The sequence below is a fragment of the Crassostrea angulata genome, chromosome 2 (genome assembly GCF_025612915.1).
Source record: "Crassostrea angulata isolate pt1a10 chromosome 2, ASM2561291v2, whole genome shotgun sequence".
Taxonomy (NCBI): Eukaryota; Metazoa; Mollusca; class Bivalvia; order Ostreida; family Ostreidae; genus Magallana; species Magallana angulata.
Genome location: NC_069112.1, coordinates 72,101,211 through 72,117,690, shown reverse-complemented (window position 1 = coordinate 72,117,690; position 16,480 = coordinate 72,101,211). Strand labels below are relative to the sequence as shown.

At 33.3% G+C, this 16,480-nt stretch overlaps 1 protein-coding gene and 1 pseudogene across 1 annotated transcript; both read right to left on the bottom strand.

Annotated features, from left to right (window-relative positions):
• LOC128174831 (uncharacterized) overlaps nucleotides 1-16,480 on the bottom strand; it is a 394,133-nt pseudogene that overhangs the window by 155,550 nt on the left and 222,103 nt on the right.
• Nucleotides 1,138-14,735, bottom strand: LOC128171887 (uncharacterized). The gene is made up of 8 exons (XM_052837661.1): nucleotides 14,511-14,735; nucleotides 13,038-13,292; nucleotides 8,152-8,223; nucleotides 6,957-7,181; nucleotides 6,590-6,844; nucleotides 6,367-6,498; nucleotides 1,533-1,768; nucleotides 1,138-1,341 (listed from the first exon to the last, which is right to left on the bottom strand). The coding sequence occupies exons 1-8, from the start codon at nucleotides 14,728-14,730 to the stop codon at nucleotides 1,180-1,182; spliced, it is 1,557 nt and encodes a 518-aa protein (XP_052693621.1). The 5' UTR covers nucleotides 14,731-14,735; the 3' UTR covers nucleotides 1,138-1,179.

Genomic DNA, 16,480 nt, shown 5'->3' with positions numbered 1-16,480 from the left:
AGAGGAAATTCGGAATACATTTTTTGTGAGATTCAAGCACAAAAGTTCGTTTTTTTTACTACTTAATATCATGCTTTAACATAGAACCTTAGACTTAAGTTGCTTTTTTACATCTAATCATATTTTATTTTCTTGAACAATCAATTTAAGATACCACCATGGAATTTTTGTGTTATTACACTAAAAAACTCTATTTTAAGCATTGACTTTTCAAATGACCTTCAAGGAAAATCAAGCAAGATTACCCTAAACTTTTTTTGTTTTATTGAAATGAGCACATCTTAAAGTCTCTACATGCTTAATTTCATCATTTTCTGAATATAAGAAATATGAAAAGAATCCATCCTTAACGGAGTTGATAAAAATATCGGTCATATTGCATCGATATTGACAAAATAAATCGTATGAATGTCAAATACTTAACTCTAATATGTGCTAAAATGTACTACTGCTGGCTCATCGAACAAATCCCGTAACAATTTGTACACTCTGCCTGTTTACGGGATAGCATATTATAGAATAACCTAGGTTATCAAAGTAAACAACGAATTGAGCCTTTTAGCAAATTTACATCGCAATTCGGAGTATTAAGAATGACGTAACAATATTTGACATACTTTACATTTTTTTCATTACGTGTTTTTTAATTGATACTACAATTTTGTGCGTAGAACGAATTTACCTGTTGTTTGGTAAACATCTGTAAACCGTCTACACTAGGGACAGACTGATCATTGCTGTCGCTATAAACTTAATTAAGACAAAAGCCAAAATTTCCATTATTGTTTATAATTACTTTTATCTAAAATAACTAACTTCCATATTGCACTGTGTACGGAATAAGCAAAATTTTATGTTTATTAAACATTTTCACAAATGAAGTTAAATTGCTTTCAAAATATGTGTAATAATGCGGTCATTTGGTGTAATTACGTGACAACACTTGTCTTAATTTACCAAACTACCGCCCGGTTTTGATAAATGATAACACTACTTTAAAGATGTAAAAGCTTTATTTCATTAGTTATTGTTGTGCTGTATCAAAAGATATATTTCTTTTATGTGAAGGTGCCCCAGCATTTGTCTGAAAAGAGAGTACATAACTTTAAATAATCTTTACTTTCTCTTTATCTGTGATTTGTTATGATAGTTTAATTATGACCATTTGACTACTTACATTTAACCGCCAGTTTTGAAGCATACTCGAAGAGGAAATTCAAGATTTGAGATAATGAAGCTAGACGGAGATCTAACTGAGATTGTAACATCGGAAATTCTTGAAAATACGGGGTTCTCCACAGTGACGTTCCAATATTCTAAATCGTTGATTTTTCTGTAATACTTTAAAGGGATACTTTTGTCATAAAACACATATAAACAATTTACTTTTTCCTCCATACAAACATTGTGATCCAAAAGCTCATGTACCGTGTAATGAAAAAAAACCCCCAAAACAATGTGTGATGATTTATTGTTAAATTTAATTAACAATTTTCCTTTAGTATCTATCGTATTATCATTGTTAGTCTTACCTTTTGCGCAACTGATAAAGATGTATCGTAAAATGTAACGAACACATATTCCGTGTTATAAATTGAAAAGGACACGCCCGCAATGTTTGTAGAATCCCCCGTTAAAGGTACGCCAATCATTACTTGGGTTTTATTACCAACAAATGTGACTCCCTTGGAATTCTGAATATCGTCAATTGATCCAGAAATAATGTGGTGTTGTTGAGCCCTTATATTTTTTACCATTGCACGACAAACTGAAAGATAATGAAACTCTTTTGGAAATTTCTCTTTTTGATTAAAATGAAAAATTTAGCTCACGAATGTAAATTTTAATAAGAAAAGGGAAATTGTAAACATTCAAACTTTCCAAGTATTTAAAGTTACCATAGTTAAAATAGTGACAAAGTCCACATACAAAACTGCACAATGCACCACATATAAACAAGGTAACGGAATAAATACAAAACACAATCATTTCAAGGACATACACCCCCTCCCCCCCCCCCCTCCAAAAAAAAAATATATATATATATATATATACTAGTATAATCCAAAATGAGTAAAGTTAATCCACACAAGTATTAAATAATAAAAAATAACAGAAATCCGATTCAAAACTCTACCGGTTTCATTAAAATCTTCAGGAGTATTGAACAATCACCATAGATACATAAGATACATACATTTCAAATGATCATTGTGACGTCATATAACATCAAGTATATGTTGCGCTTTTCAGAGTTCATTATGACGTCATAATATAAGCGTCTTATAATAGTACGGGAAAAACATAAAATATATTCAAATATTCCATAATTGTACAAGAAAAACATAAAATATATTCAAACATTCATAATTATAATGCATTCAGTTTTGGTTTATATAATGAAATGAAATGTTTTTCTTTTGTTTCACGCTCTTTTTCGGTTGTTGCTTTATAAAATTTATAGATAGGACACACTGTAAAGTTCGGAAAAATGTTCTTGGCACAGTTTCTGAGATGTCCGCTAACAGCCGTGCACTGGTATTTTGTTTCACGAATTTGTTGTCGGTGGACGGTCATTCGATGTCTGAGGGTATCCCCGGTTTGACCAATATAGTTTTCTCCACATCCTGCACATGTTATGACGTAGATTAAATTGGAACTTTCACATGTAATAGAGGAATGTATATTAAAATTTCTGCCGTTTTTGAACTCGAACTGGTGGCCTTCTTGTAGGTAAGGGCAGGTGGCACATCTTGGCTTCTGGCATTTACGGACATCTGGTGTTTCTTCGATATTTTCAAATTTGGCACGGGTTAAAATCTTTTTCAGAGACGGACTTTGTCGTTTACTTTTAATGATCTGAAATTTGTTTAAGACTTCTTTCATTTTTTTATCACGTTCTAAAAGTTGAAGGTTGCTTTTTATAATTTGGTAAAACTCTTGATTTTTCGGGTTGTGTGTTGAGACGTATGGAATAACACATTTTTCTGATTTATCTTTTATCTGTAGTAGCTCATTTCTATCATGGCATGTGGCTTTTTTGATTCCATGTTCCACTAGTGATTTGGGGTAGTTCCTTTGTTGTAGCAGGTAGCGTAGTTCACTTAGTCTGGAATTTAAAAGATTGTTGTCCGATATTATAGTACAAAGGCGCCTGGCTAAATTATAAGGTATGTTGTTCTTAATGTGTTTTGGATGGCACGAATCATAAACAAGGTATTGTTTGGTGTCCGTAGGTTTATAATATATATCAGTAATAATTTTGTCCTCTCTTTTTATGATCATAACATCAAGAAATGGGAGTTTTTGTTCGCTACAGTCCATTGTAAATTTCAAATGGTTGTTTAAATTGTTTAAAATATGGTAAAACTTATTTAATTCATCCTTGGTTTTGGTCCAAATTATAAAACAGTCGTCCAAAAATCTTTTCCATGATTGTTGTATGAAAGTTTTAAATTCAACACTAAATTGGTCCTCCAGGTTTTTATATAGCTTTTCCTCCAGAAATCCTAGTACAAGTGTAGCATAGGTTGGGGCAACTTTAGTTCCCATAGCTGTTCCAAGTTTTTGTTTATATGTTATCCCATCAAAATTCATGAAATTGTGTTCCAGAATGAATTTTAAACTTTGTAAAGGGGCTTAAATTTAAACTTTGAAAAGGGGCTTAAATTTACCCCGACCCCACGTAGAAATAATACAGAGGAAATGACAAACGATATTGAAGCATTTTGTAGAAGATTAAGATTAGCAGAGTTTTTCCTAGACGAGGAATGCATTGATGAATCCATCGTTTCAAACCCTAGCAATTTCGTTCCCCCTCGAGATAGAAACCAGAACCTTGATAAATTCATTGATTATATCTCCAAATTTCCTAAGGACAGTGTTGATAGAAAAAAAACATTTGATAATACAGGAAGATCAGACTGGGAGGCTATTGAAAATTTAAAGAAGGACAAAAATATTATCATAAAAGAAGCTGACAAAGGCAATGCAGTAATTATAATGGACAGGTATCATTATAAACACCTGTGTCTTTCCATATTAGAAAATGAACTTTACTACGAAAAACAAGCCAATCACCAGTCTAAAAATGTTATGAACAAACTAAGTAAAATTATAGAGGAATATGGACAAGAACTAACAAAAAAGGAAATAAATTACTTGTTATCTTTTGATGTTAAGACAAGCAACTTTTACGGATTACCGAAGGTTCATAAAAGTCAGATTATCAGCAACTTGTGTAAAGAATCATTCTCTTCATATGTATGTGTTTCAAAACCTGAGGATTTAAAACTGCGACCCATAGTTGCAGGACCATCTTGTGAGACGCATAGGATCAGCAATTTATTGGATTTATTATTAAAACCGTACGTGTCCAAAGTAAAAAGCTATATTAGAGATACCGTTGATTTTTTAAATTCCATTCCTGAAAACGTTCAACCAGATGCCATTTTAGTATCATTTGATGTGACCAACCTCTATTCTAACATCCCACATGAACTCGGACTAGAAGCTATTGAACACTGGATCGACAAATTTCCAGACCTACTCCATGACCGTTTCACCAAGCCTTTCATTTTACAAAGTTTAAAATTCATTCTGGAACACAATTTCATGAATTTTGATGGGATAACATATAAACAAAAACTTGGAACAGCTATGGGAACTAAAGTTGCCCCAACCTATGCTACACTTGTACTAGGATTTCTGGAGGAAAAGCTATATAAAAACCTGGAGGACCAATTTAGTGTTGAATTTAAAACTTTCATACAACAATCATGGAAAAGATTTTTGGACGACTGTTTTATAATTTGGACCAAAACCAAGGATGAATTAAATAAGTTTTACCATATTTTAAACAATTTAAACAACCATTTGAAATTTACAATGGACTGTAGCGAACAAAAACTCCCATTTCTTGATGTTATGATCATAAAAAGAGAGGACAAAATTATTACTGATATATATTATAAACCTACGGACACCAAACAATACCTTGTTTATGATTCGTGCCATCCAAAACACATTAAGAACAACATACCTTATAATTTAGCCAGGCGCCTTTGTACTATAATATCGGACAACAATCTTTTAAATTCCAGACTAAGTGAACTACGCTACCTGCTACAACAAAGGAACTACCCCAAATCACTAGTGGAACATGGAATCAAAAAAGCCACATGCCATGATAGAAATGAGCTACTACAGATAAAAGATAAATCAGAAAAATGTGTTATTCCATACGTCTCAACACACAACCCGAAAAATCAAGAGTTTTACCAAATTATAAAAAGCAACCTTCAACTTTTAGAACGTGATAAAAAAATGAAAGAAGTCTTAAACAAATTTCAGATCATTAAAAGTAAACGACAAAGTCCGTCTCTGAAAAAGATTTTAACCCGTGCCAAATTTGAAAATATCGAAGAAACACCAGATGTCCGTAAATGCCAGAAGCCAAGATGTGCCACCTGCCCTTACCTACAAGAAGGCCACCAGTTCGAGTTCAAAAACGGCAGAAATTTTAATATACATTCCTCTATTACATGTGAAAGTTCCAATCTAATCTACGTCATAACATGTGCAGGATGTGGAGAAAACTATATTGGTCAAACCGGGGATACCCTCAGACATCGAATGACCGTCCACCGACAACAAATTCGTGAAACAAAATACCAGTGCACGGCTGTTAGCGGACATCTCAGAAACTGTGCCAAGAACATTTTTCCGAACTTTACAGTGTGTCCTATCTATAAATTTTATAAAGCAACAACCGAAAAAGAGCGTGAAACAAAAGAAAAACATTTCATTTCATTATATAAACCAAAACTGAATGCATTATAATTATGAATGTTTGAATATATTTTATGTTTTTCTTGTACAATTATGGAATATTTGAATATATTTTATGTTTTTCCCGTACTATTATAAGACGCTTATATTATGACGTCATAATGAACTCTGAAAAGCGCAACATATACTTGATGTTATATGACGTCACAATGATCATTTGAAATGTATGTATCTTATGTATCTATGGTGATTGTTCAATACTCCTGAAGATTTTAATGAAACCGGTAGAGTTTTGAATCGGATTTCTGTTATTTTTTATTATACTAGTATATATATATATATATATATATATATATATATATATATATATATATATAAGGGCAAGTTTTCACTTTTTAAATCATATTGTACATCAAGTTGTGATCTTATCATTTTATACGTTTTACGGTAGTTTATGTGCGAAAGTTGATTGCGTTAGTAATTATTTTCGTCACTCTACTATTGTTTCTCATTTGTGATATAAACAAATAAATGAAATCGTTCACACAAACTTTTAAATGAAATTATAAGGCTCACCAGTTTCACAGGCATAGCCCTCAAATCCCTGCTTGCATTTAATACAAATTCCTGTCCCAGGAAAGCATTCCTCGCAATTTTCAGGACATGGATTTGAACACTGGAGACTGTTTGCAACAGGACTAGGACAACCTTAATAAACGGAGGTAAAAGTTGATAGGTATCGGGACATTTTTCATTTGTTAGTTTACGTAACAAGTAATAAATAGGAAGGTGAACATACCATACACCTCTACTTCACAGAGGTCGCCATAGGCTTTTGAAGAATATCCGGTAGGGTAGGTAACTCCGGGCAGACGTTCATTGTAGAAGATGACGAATTGTCCATGGTAAGGACAATCGATAGACACGTGATCAGGAACAGTTTGTCTGGTGTATGTTGTATCGTGGTGACATAGGATTCCGTCTTCCCTGTTGGTGGTGTTCGAAATATACAGAGAAAACCCGAGAAAAGCTGCCTTATAACCAAAATCGAGACCTTTTGAAAAAAAAACTACCTTGTATTTTTGTGACTAAACCTCACCTTAAATTCATATCATTTGATGTAATATCATATAGTGCTTTTTAATACAATACACAATTCAAAGTACCCCAATCGATGTTTTCTTTCCGGTAATAAATTACGATGTGTTGGATCCTGTATATCTTTCCAAGGTTTACCCACCATGTGATAGTTGTATCAGGTTTCGATATCGTACATTGTTGGCCCGTCAACCCTCGAGAGCTGAATTTGCCATCAACCGCCAAGTCGCTACCCCCAGAATTTGACGGCGAAGACAGCCATGTTTGTTTCATGAGGCTTAGATTTTCCAGATCTACAAACTGTCTACTTTGAGCTTATATTCATTGATTATTTGGATTACATCAAAGTTTTCAACGAAAGTGATGCAAAAGCGTTAGTTGCATTCTGGTTGTAAAACAATCCACATTTTGAAAGTCTTGAGTTAAAATTGTCATTGTTCGAACACTGTATATGTACTGTATATGTAATTTAAAATGTGTCATTCTCATGATTTTAACACAAAAAAACCCCAATAAATCGTAACTTCATGTGGGTTGATATTTTATTGGCATAAGCCATTGCGACGGCAGCTAATAAGTACTATAACAGGCTTATCTACTTTTTGTTTCCAATGAAGGTAATTAAACATTGAATTTTCTTTTGAAGAATGGCGCTATAAAAAATAAGAAACCCCCAAAATTTGAAAGGTGAAATATATGGATGTTTTCTATACTTGGTTATAGTTTTTAGCTTAAAAAAAATCAACTCTCAAAACTTTAGGCAGATCTGATGGTGAATTTGATGATCATCTAGCCTCCCAGTTTCTTATTTATTTTTGCATCAAGAAAACTGTTATTAATTATCGTCAAGTTATGTTTACCGTTCAAAGAAATATAATTAAATTACATTTGTTTATATAATTTAAAACACGCTAAATGATATCATTATTTTATACATTTAAAACATACAATTTCTGTTCCATACATTCTCCTGGGTCTTGATTATGTCATCCTTGTAATAGTTTGAATTTCGTTTACATCAAAATTGTTAAATTTACATGAGTTATGGATGAACTACTTTAATTTACACTTTATTGGTTTACAAATGTAGAGACTTAAATTTTGCAAATTGTCGATAAACAACTTGATATTTATCTACGTATGCAATTGCATTTACTGACTTTGGATAAAATATCAAAATCACTTACAGTAGTGTGGAGGACGAAAGTAAGGAAACATTATGCACGGCAACTAACAAATACATACAATCTACGTAATACATACAATTCCTGCACATCTCAAAACAAGGAATTGTGCAATCAGAGTGTTCCTGTCCATAACCAGGAATAGGACAGCCTAAAATTAAAAAATAAATAAATAAACACAGTACTCATCAGATTCACTAAATAATGTGCAGCAATTTCTTCCTACTTATTGTTACCCTATGATTCTTTTCCATAGTATGATGACTTAAAATACAAAAGAGTCGATTAGCTACCATTTTTATTGTTTTTTGTTGGTTCAAATTACATAACATAAAGTAGATTTACCAGAATGAATAATACTATTATTCTACTACAGTTATTGCCGATATCAAAGAGATGCCGCGGACTTTATTCTCCAATATACCACGAACGTCATCAGTAAATTATCAGATAAGAAATACCTATTTCTCTCGCAATGATCATGAAAGTACACATTTAAACCGTAAAAAAGTTTTAAAACCATGTCAATTTCATGTGTTAGTTCCAGTCAAAACGATGTGTATTGCCTCAAATGTATATTTTTAAGAGATCAATGCAGCTGTTCCTAGGACCTCCCTAGCACATTTTCACTGCGTGTTTTTACATTAAATACATAACGTGTAGTAGTAATAATTGTATTCAATTGTCCTTAAAATATTAGGAATATAACTCAAAGATATTTTATAAATAAGTGAAGATTATTAAAAATCCCCCAAAAAAATGTGTCGTCTGAATGTGATTCCTCTGATCGATATTCATGTAAACATTACTAACAAAACCATTGGGGTTACACGGAACAGCCGTCAAAATGACCTAGATCGTCTCTCTATAGGAGAAACGATCTGTAGAAATACTGGGCTGTTAGTAGAATAGAAAAAAAGTTCTTGTTTTCGTGAATGTTTCAGGATAACCTCCTCGGTCTCGAAATGTTGTTTAAAATATAAAAGCCTCGGCTAACGCCTTGGCTTTTATATTTCAAAACAACATTTCTCAACCTCGGAGGTTATTCTGCAACATTCACGATAACTCGTACTTTATTAAGGTCTTCCGTTTCCAACGGAAGATCTTGTACTGATTCTGTTGGAAATTCTTCATTATTATTTTTCTTCTTCTTTTTCTTCTAGACGTTTCTTTAAACTGTAATATCTCGCTTGTTTGTCATTAGATTTTATTCAAATTTTCAGGGTTTATTGAAAATGACAATAGCTTACTATATCACAAAATATTTCGCAATCGCTACTTCCGGTTTTGAGTTATTCCCCTTTGAATATTTTTTTAGTGGGTCTCGTGTACCTGCAAAGGCTCCGAGTTGATCGGTAGCAAGTAGTTTTAATTTACAAATCTTTAAAGTAGACATCTTGAACGTTGTCCTCCTAGTTTTACATGTTTGATTAACCCACGTTTACTTCTTAAAAAATTACATCGAAATTTATGTTTCAAAAAATATTAAATTTTGCTTATATCTTTGCTCAATAACTTTTTAGTTGTAAATTTTTTCAAAACACATAAAGAACAAAAGTTGTGCAGAATATTAAGAGCTTTCATTTGATACCATAAAAAAGGGGCTAGCCCCTAAAATGGGGGGGTCTAGATTCCTTAAAAGTCTTTGCTTCATAACTCTAAAACGGTAAATTTTTCGATATCGGCGTCGCTGCAAAAAATGTTGTTTGTGACTTAATTGATCTGATAAAACTGTTTTAGTGTTCGGGTATTGCATAATATGAGGGTAAAAAGTAATACGTGTTGACCAGTACTCGCCGCAATTTGGCCAAGTTAACGAAACTCTCCCTCGCCCGCGGCCGAGAAAATCGGTCACCATGGTCGCGGCTGGGCTACCTAGCGGTCAGCGGTTATCTAATACACGAGAGTGTGTCTCTCATATATGAGTTTATTTAGCCGCAAACTCAAGAATTGTTTTAGTTTTGATTACACATAAAAGTTTATGGACTAAACGATTAGGTGTCAATTAAGAAATCGTTCAGTTAATTAATAAAAGCAATGTCATTCTCAATCTAAAGCAATATGTGACATATATCAATTGTGGGTTTCAAGTTTAAAATAAAGAAATTCTATTTGATAGAATATGGTCATTATACTGCAAACTTCTCAAATCTTCCTGGGTTCTGAGCTGTGCGTGTCTGTGCGTTGTACCTTTACGTAATCTATCCTTCGTCCACGGCCGAGGTGATCAGCCACGGCTGCACTAGCTAGCGATAAGCGGTTATCTAATACATAAGATTCGCACACCGCGACGCACACTTGATGAATATGAACGTGTTTGAGTTTATATAGCCGTAAATACAAGAACTGTTTTATTTATGTTATAAAAGTTTGTCCATCTTGTATTCATTTTATTAAAAATTTGAGTGTAAGTGAATATCAATGAACGATATTATTCCAAATCGGAAACATCGTCAGACATAAATTAATGGTTGGTTTGTATATCTAAAAAAATTTAACCACCCCCCCCCCCCCCCCACACACACAAATATTAAATGATGATCATCCCTCGCACTTGGCCGAGGAGATCCAGAGCGAGTGGACAATGATCCGCGGTCGGCTCGTGTTACTCTACATGTACCTTATCACGCGTTCATGTTTCATATTTTGCACGGACAGAACTATATTTTATTATGTTTTCAACTATTATAGGTTTAAGGGGAAAAGATAAATTTATTTTACTTGTACAGTTGATTAAGCATTGATTTAATTATACGATAGCGTACAAGGTAGTTTAAAAATCAAATCAAATCAAATTATAATCAAAGTCCCATGTTACATGTTTGCGGTAGGTGCTAGCACGATAAAAGAATGTCCTGAATTGTCCTGAATTGAGGCATTTGATGATTATTTTAAAGAATATTCACATGAGTTTTAAACAAATTAAGATTAGATTCTATCGGCCACATATTAATCACTCTGTAGTTTTTTCTACATGGTTGTTCGTTTGCTGCGCCCCCCCCCCCCCTCCTCCCGCCCCGCTGACAAGTGGTCGCGCTGGTTTTTTTTTAAGTTGGCGAAAAGATATCCAGATCTGTCGAAAATCATTTTTGGTGACTTCTCCTTATGTGTAACATTTTCTCCTCAACGTGTATCGTTTTCCCACTCGTTTGTTTATTCGGTCAGTCTGTGTTAATTCAATCTCCACGTGCGACCGAAAATCTTGTGTCGCTTCTCAGAACATATGTAATTGAGTAACAGTTGGAAGGGTGCTTTTATAAACAATAAGACTATTATTCGAAGTCAATCATCTTCACATTGAAGATGTGAAATCGTAACCTGAGAATGTGGCTAATAAATTAACCTGTTAAACACGCTAAACTTCTATAGTTATGAACAGAATAATTCATAATGTATTATAATTAAAAGTTTGAAGTCAAAGGAAATTTTGTTCTTGGGAAATACGACTACATTATGCAATGCAGTCGATAGCCATAGAATTCATCAAAGTACTGCAAGTGTCGACAGATTTCCTATTTCTTTGAAAGACCATGATAATTCACTTGACTTGCAGACTATAATATAGCGACATATCTGCCTCCCAAAAATATATGCGCCTCTCAAAGTTACACTTAAGTAAGGTAGATGTGCGTTATTGGGGATTTTATTTATTGCTAATTGTATGAAGTTGATAAAAAAAAAACCTTTAAATTGAAGTTGTGTATCATGAGGTTGTTATGCAACTTAATTTACTTACAAGGTTAGCTACAGCCAGTGGAATACTAATTTTAGCTGAACAATGAATATCCGATGTACATACAATGTATGACTGCACATACGGATTACAGACCGTGGGCAGACGATACCCATGAAAGTCCTTTAATACATTAATGCGCAGTTTGATCTAAAAACTAACCAGTTTCATAACTTCTTCGAATTTCTCTAACACGGACTGTCTAAATCCTTCCCAGAATTCCAATTTACGCAAGCGCAATTGAAGTTTTTTTTCAATCTAATTAGTCAACCCACTGACATAAAAATAAGGATTTTTCATATGATTACATTGTCGAGAAAAGTAATATTCATTTCTGTAAATAAGGTTATTTAATTCACGTTACATAGCGGTGTCGCTATGAAACAGCACCATCTGGTGTAAAATTTAGATGCTCGCTTTTGCATAAATTCTCCCGCTTATCTTTTTTTTTTAGCTGATTATATATTATTTTGAATGTCCAAGTCTACTCGTATCATTAAATAATATCAGACGACACACATTTCCCTGTAGAAAAGTTCAGAAAAGCCATCAATTTTGACTTAATACTAAATTTTGTCGGCACGTAATAATTCTAAACTTGCACATAGTCTTCAGAAATTTAGAAAGATTTAAATAAAGAAGTTATCCCATAGAAAAGGTTACGTGTTTTGTAGGCGGGTTCGGTTTTTAAAAAAAATACAATTCCTGACATGAATCATGAGTACATACTGTTTATAACAATGCTTGCTACCCTTTGAAAATTTAACTCGCCATTAGACATCTCATTTTTTGAAGAATTTTTGAAACGATTACACAAACTGTGTTCGACAAATAGTTTTTCTTAAACATTTTCTTCCTTTCTTTTTCAAAACACGTTTTATATAGAGGCTTTCAATCACAACACGTTTTTATAACAAAAGCAGAACTGAAAGTTTAGTCATTATAATCGTTTGACACCATATCACATATATTTTCAACCCGCAGCAACAACGGAAGACCTACTCGTGGCTTTGCCACGAGCTCTGCTCTAGTTTCTTAAATATTATTATTTATTATTTATTATTATTTATTATTTATCGGTCTCGAAATGTTGTTTAACATATAAAAGCCTCGGCTAACGCGTCGGATTTTATATTTCAAAACAACATTTTTCAACCTCGGAGGTTATTCTGCAACATTCACGATAACTCGTACTTTATTTCTTAAATATTATTGAAGGGTTTATGTTTTACCGTAAACCTCCACTTCACAGAGATCAGCAAATGCGTACTGGCTATAGTTTTCTTTGTATTTGATTCCTGGTAGACGTTCATTGTAATATATAACATAACGTCCAACGACGGAACAGAATATATCCACTTTAGAAGATATTGTATGGGTGGCGTCTTGTCTATCATGATAACAAACAACGCCATTTTTAGGATTTGTGGTGTTGGATATAATAATGGAAAATCCACGCAGTTTTTTCGTAAATTCGCTATTGGCACCTGCAAAATAGACAAATATATGTCAATAGTATGTACTGGGTAATTTACTTACCTGTTCTTTAACTTATGAAGTCATGAAAGATAGCAGAATTAAAAGAAAATTATCTTTTGAAAGATACAAACCGATGCTATATTAAACAGAGGCCTTCATATTCATTCAACAGTTCTCTACCACGTGCAATATTAACGAACAATCCTACTTCTACTCTACTAGAAGCTCAGTATTTTCACTTATCTCATGCAGAGAATCAATCAAGATCAATAAATGTATTGTAGACATTTATATCGATCACGGGCATCCGATTGAATTGACATGCAGACCACGTACATTCACATTGAATACTTATTACAGCACAGTCTTTATATCATATTCCTTTAATTTTTAAGGTGTCCTTTAATTTTAAGGTGTATTTTATTACAAAAATTAATACTACAGGTTATTCGCCTTCGGAGAAGGAAGGGGATAATGTGTTGCTGCTATCCGTTCGAGAAGTCTCTAAAAGGACATAATAGTTTATTATACTGTCATTTTAAATACTCAAATCTGATTGGTTTTGACGCAGTTGGTAATCCGTTCTATTACCCTCAGCGTTAGCAACACACTTGGCAACGGGTAACACAACGAATTGTTACATGCGCGTAAATTATGAGCGTACGGCTCGCCGTAGAATTCACTTCATTTCTATATAAAAGCAGTAAAATCTTCTTTAAAACTAAGACATTCAGTATAATAAACAAAAAGTGCCTGTTTTGGAGGATGTGGGAGGGTAACTGTTGAAATTGACACCCCTAAACAACCATTGTGGGCTTAGCGTCGGTTGACAATGGTTGTCTAGGGGTGTCAATTTCAACAGTTACCCTCCCAAACAAGCACCAGTTATGTAATAACATAATTTATATCTCTTGTTTATGTTATGATAAAACACGCAGTGCAAATGTGCTGCAAGGAATGTCTTTGGAACAGCAGCTGCATAAAGCTCTAGAGACACTTGAAATGACAAAATTTTTATTCATCATCTTTTAAAGAAATCAAATTATTTATAGGTATATAGTATACATGTAAACAAGGTGAATATTTTTTTGTAAAAAAAGCTTTAATGTGGCTGATTGTTAAGTTTTGTTTTAATATTGTTGCTGTTTCTTTGTCTTTGAATATATGTCGAAAAAAATTGTATCAGCTTTTCTATTTTGAGTTTATTTTTTTCTATTGTCTCTTACCCCAGTTTATGTCATCCGTTCTAGAAAACACTACAATGCGTTCAATTCGTCTGATCTTCTGTAAATCCACTTTCCACATAGCATAACACTGGTAATTACTTGTTGAGGAGCACTGGTTGTTGTTTATATGTAGCTCACTCTGTTTTCCGTCAACAAGTCTGGAACTTGGGTGTCTATACCAAAGTGTGTTTAATTGATATGTTGGGCGATGCAAAGCCATATTTACTGTCAAAAAAAAGAAACCTGAGAACTTTTGTTCTCCTTTTTTACCAGAGTAACACAAACAAAGCCAGACAAATGTAGATGACTTAAAGAAATGCGGTGATGCAAAAAAGTACATGTATATTACTATACCTCGCTCATAATTTTCACAGGATTCTCCGGTGAAACCTCCGGAACAGACTCCAGTGCATACTCCTGAGGAATATCTACAGTGCTTAGGACAGTTTTTAGGACATTGTTTGGAACAGCCGCGTCCCCAGAACCCAAGAGGGCAACCTATTCGCAGAAAATGATCAAAAATATATTAGTTTAAACAGGAACAAACCATAACATATGAAATTGATATCGGGTAATTTTAAGTATTTCCCAAGTGGGTAATTTTATGTGGTTTTGAAATATTGATGAATTATATATCATTTAATATTATATTTTATAACTTGAAGAATTTTACTAAAACTGTTAAGAGTTGAACTAAAAAACAAGGAACATGTATTCACCGATCACTTGCACCTCGCAAAGCTCAATATAAGCTTCTCTTGAAAGGCCGTCTCCAAACGATTTAGTTTCCCTGTTGTTGTAATAGATCACAAATCTGCCCATTCCTTCACAACGTGTGGTCAGCTCTAGGTTGTTAAACCCTACTTCATTGGATTCATGAAAACACACGAGCCCGTCTTCTTTCCTGATGGTGTTGGACAGGTACAGAGAAAAGTTCCTGAATCTTGATCCTAACTCTAGTTGGGCTTTTAATGAAAAGAAGGTTACAAGGGCGACGGTATACATTGTACTATTTCTGCACTTGAGAGAAAATTAGAAAGCTTATAAGTTTGTGAAAACATTGTGTCGCTTCAATGCGTGCAGTTTTTAAAGATTGTTTTGTAATAATTTTGCACAATCAAAATATTTTATAACTACATGTAGGCCACACTAGAGATTTTAGTTTCTGTTCGTAAACATTGTAACGGTAACACTTGTAGGAACAGTCATATAGTTTGCATTGTTCTTTTTTGTCAGTATTGTACTACGCCGATTCTGAATAATGAATTTTCAATGATTAAGTTGTTGATACATGGATATTAGATGTTAAATAAGACTGAGAACCCACTTCCCCTCCCACATATTCCATTTAAATAAATGGTTTTAAAATTTTTGCAAAGGTTTTCCTTAGATATTTTCTTATTTTTAGTTTTTAATCAAAAGCTTTCCTTTCTCTTGGATATTATACGGAGCATAAACCTACAATCGGATGAAACCTGTAAAGTTGGAGAAACAATAGTCTGTATATCCTTTTTATCTCCTATTTTGGGTTGTGAGATTATAAATACCGTAACTACCTACAGTGGTAGCAACGTTATTGTTGACAAACGACACGCACGATTCTGATACACGAACGATCACGCACGATACACGAACGATCACGCACGATACACGGACGATCACTAACTTACTGAATTTTTACGATACACGAACAAAAACGATAAAACATGCAACCGAACGATTCTACACCATTAAACACGCAAAATCAAAATTAATTTTTAAGATTAGAATTAAGAAAATGTATTGCTTTAATTTGTATTGCTTTATGTTTGTGTTTTACTGAAAAGCGGCATGTACAGTAGCAATGCACTGTTTTATATTTTACGAGTAAACAATTTACACATCCATACAAAAAAAAAATATATGATTCATACACAAATTGATTGTTTGTCTCCATAACGAATAATAATTTAAGTTTAAATGAATTGAAG

Excerpts from the sequence above, each read along its gene's own strand:
- LOC128171887 (XM_052837661.1), bottom strand. The coding sequence starts at position 14,730 with ATGGCTTTGCATCGCCCAACATATCAATTAAACACACTTTGGTATAGA. Across the intron at positions 13,293-14,510 it reads AACGGATGACATAAACTGGG|GTGCCAATAGCGAATTTACG; the intron begins GTAAGAGACAAT and ends TCTATTTTGCAG. Across the intron at positions 6,499-6,589 it reads CTGTGAAGTAGAGGTGTATG|GTTGTCCTAGTCCTGTTGCA; the intron begins GTATGTTCACCT and ends CCGTTTATTAAG.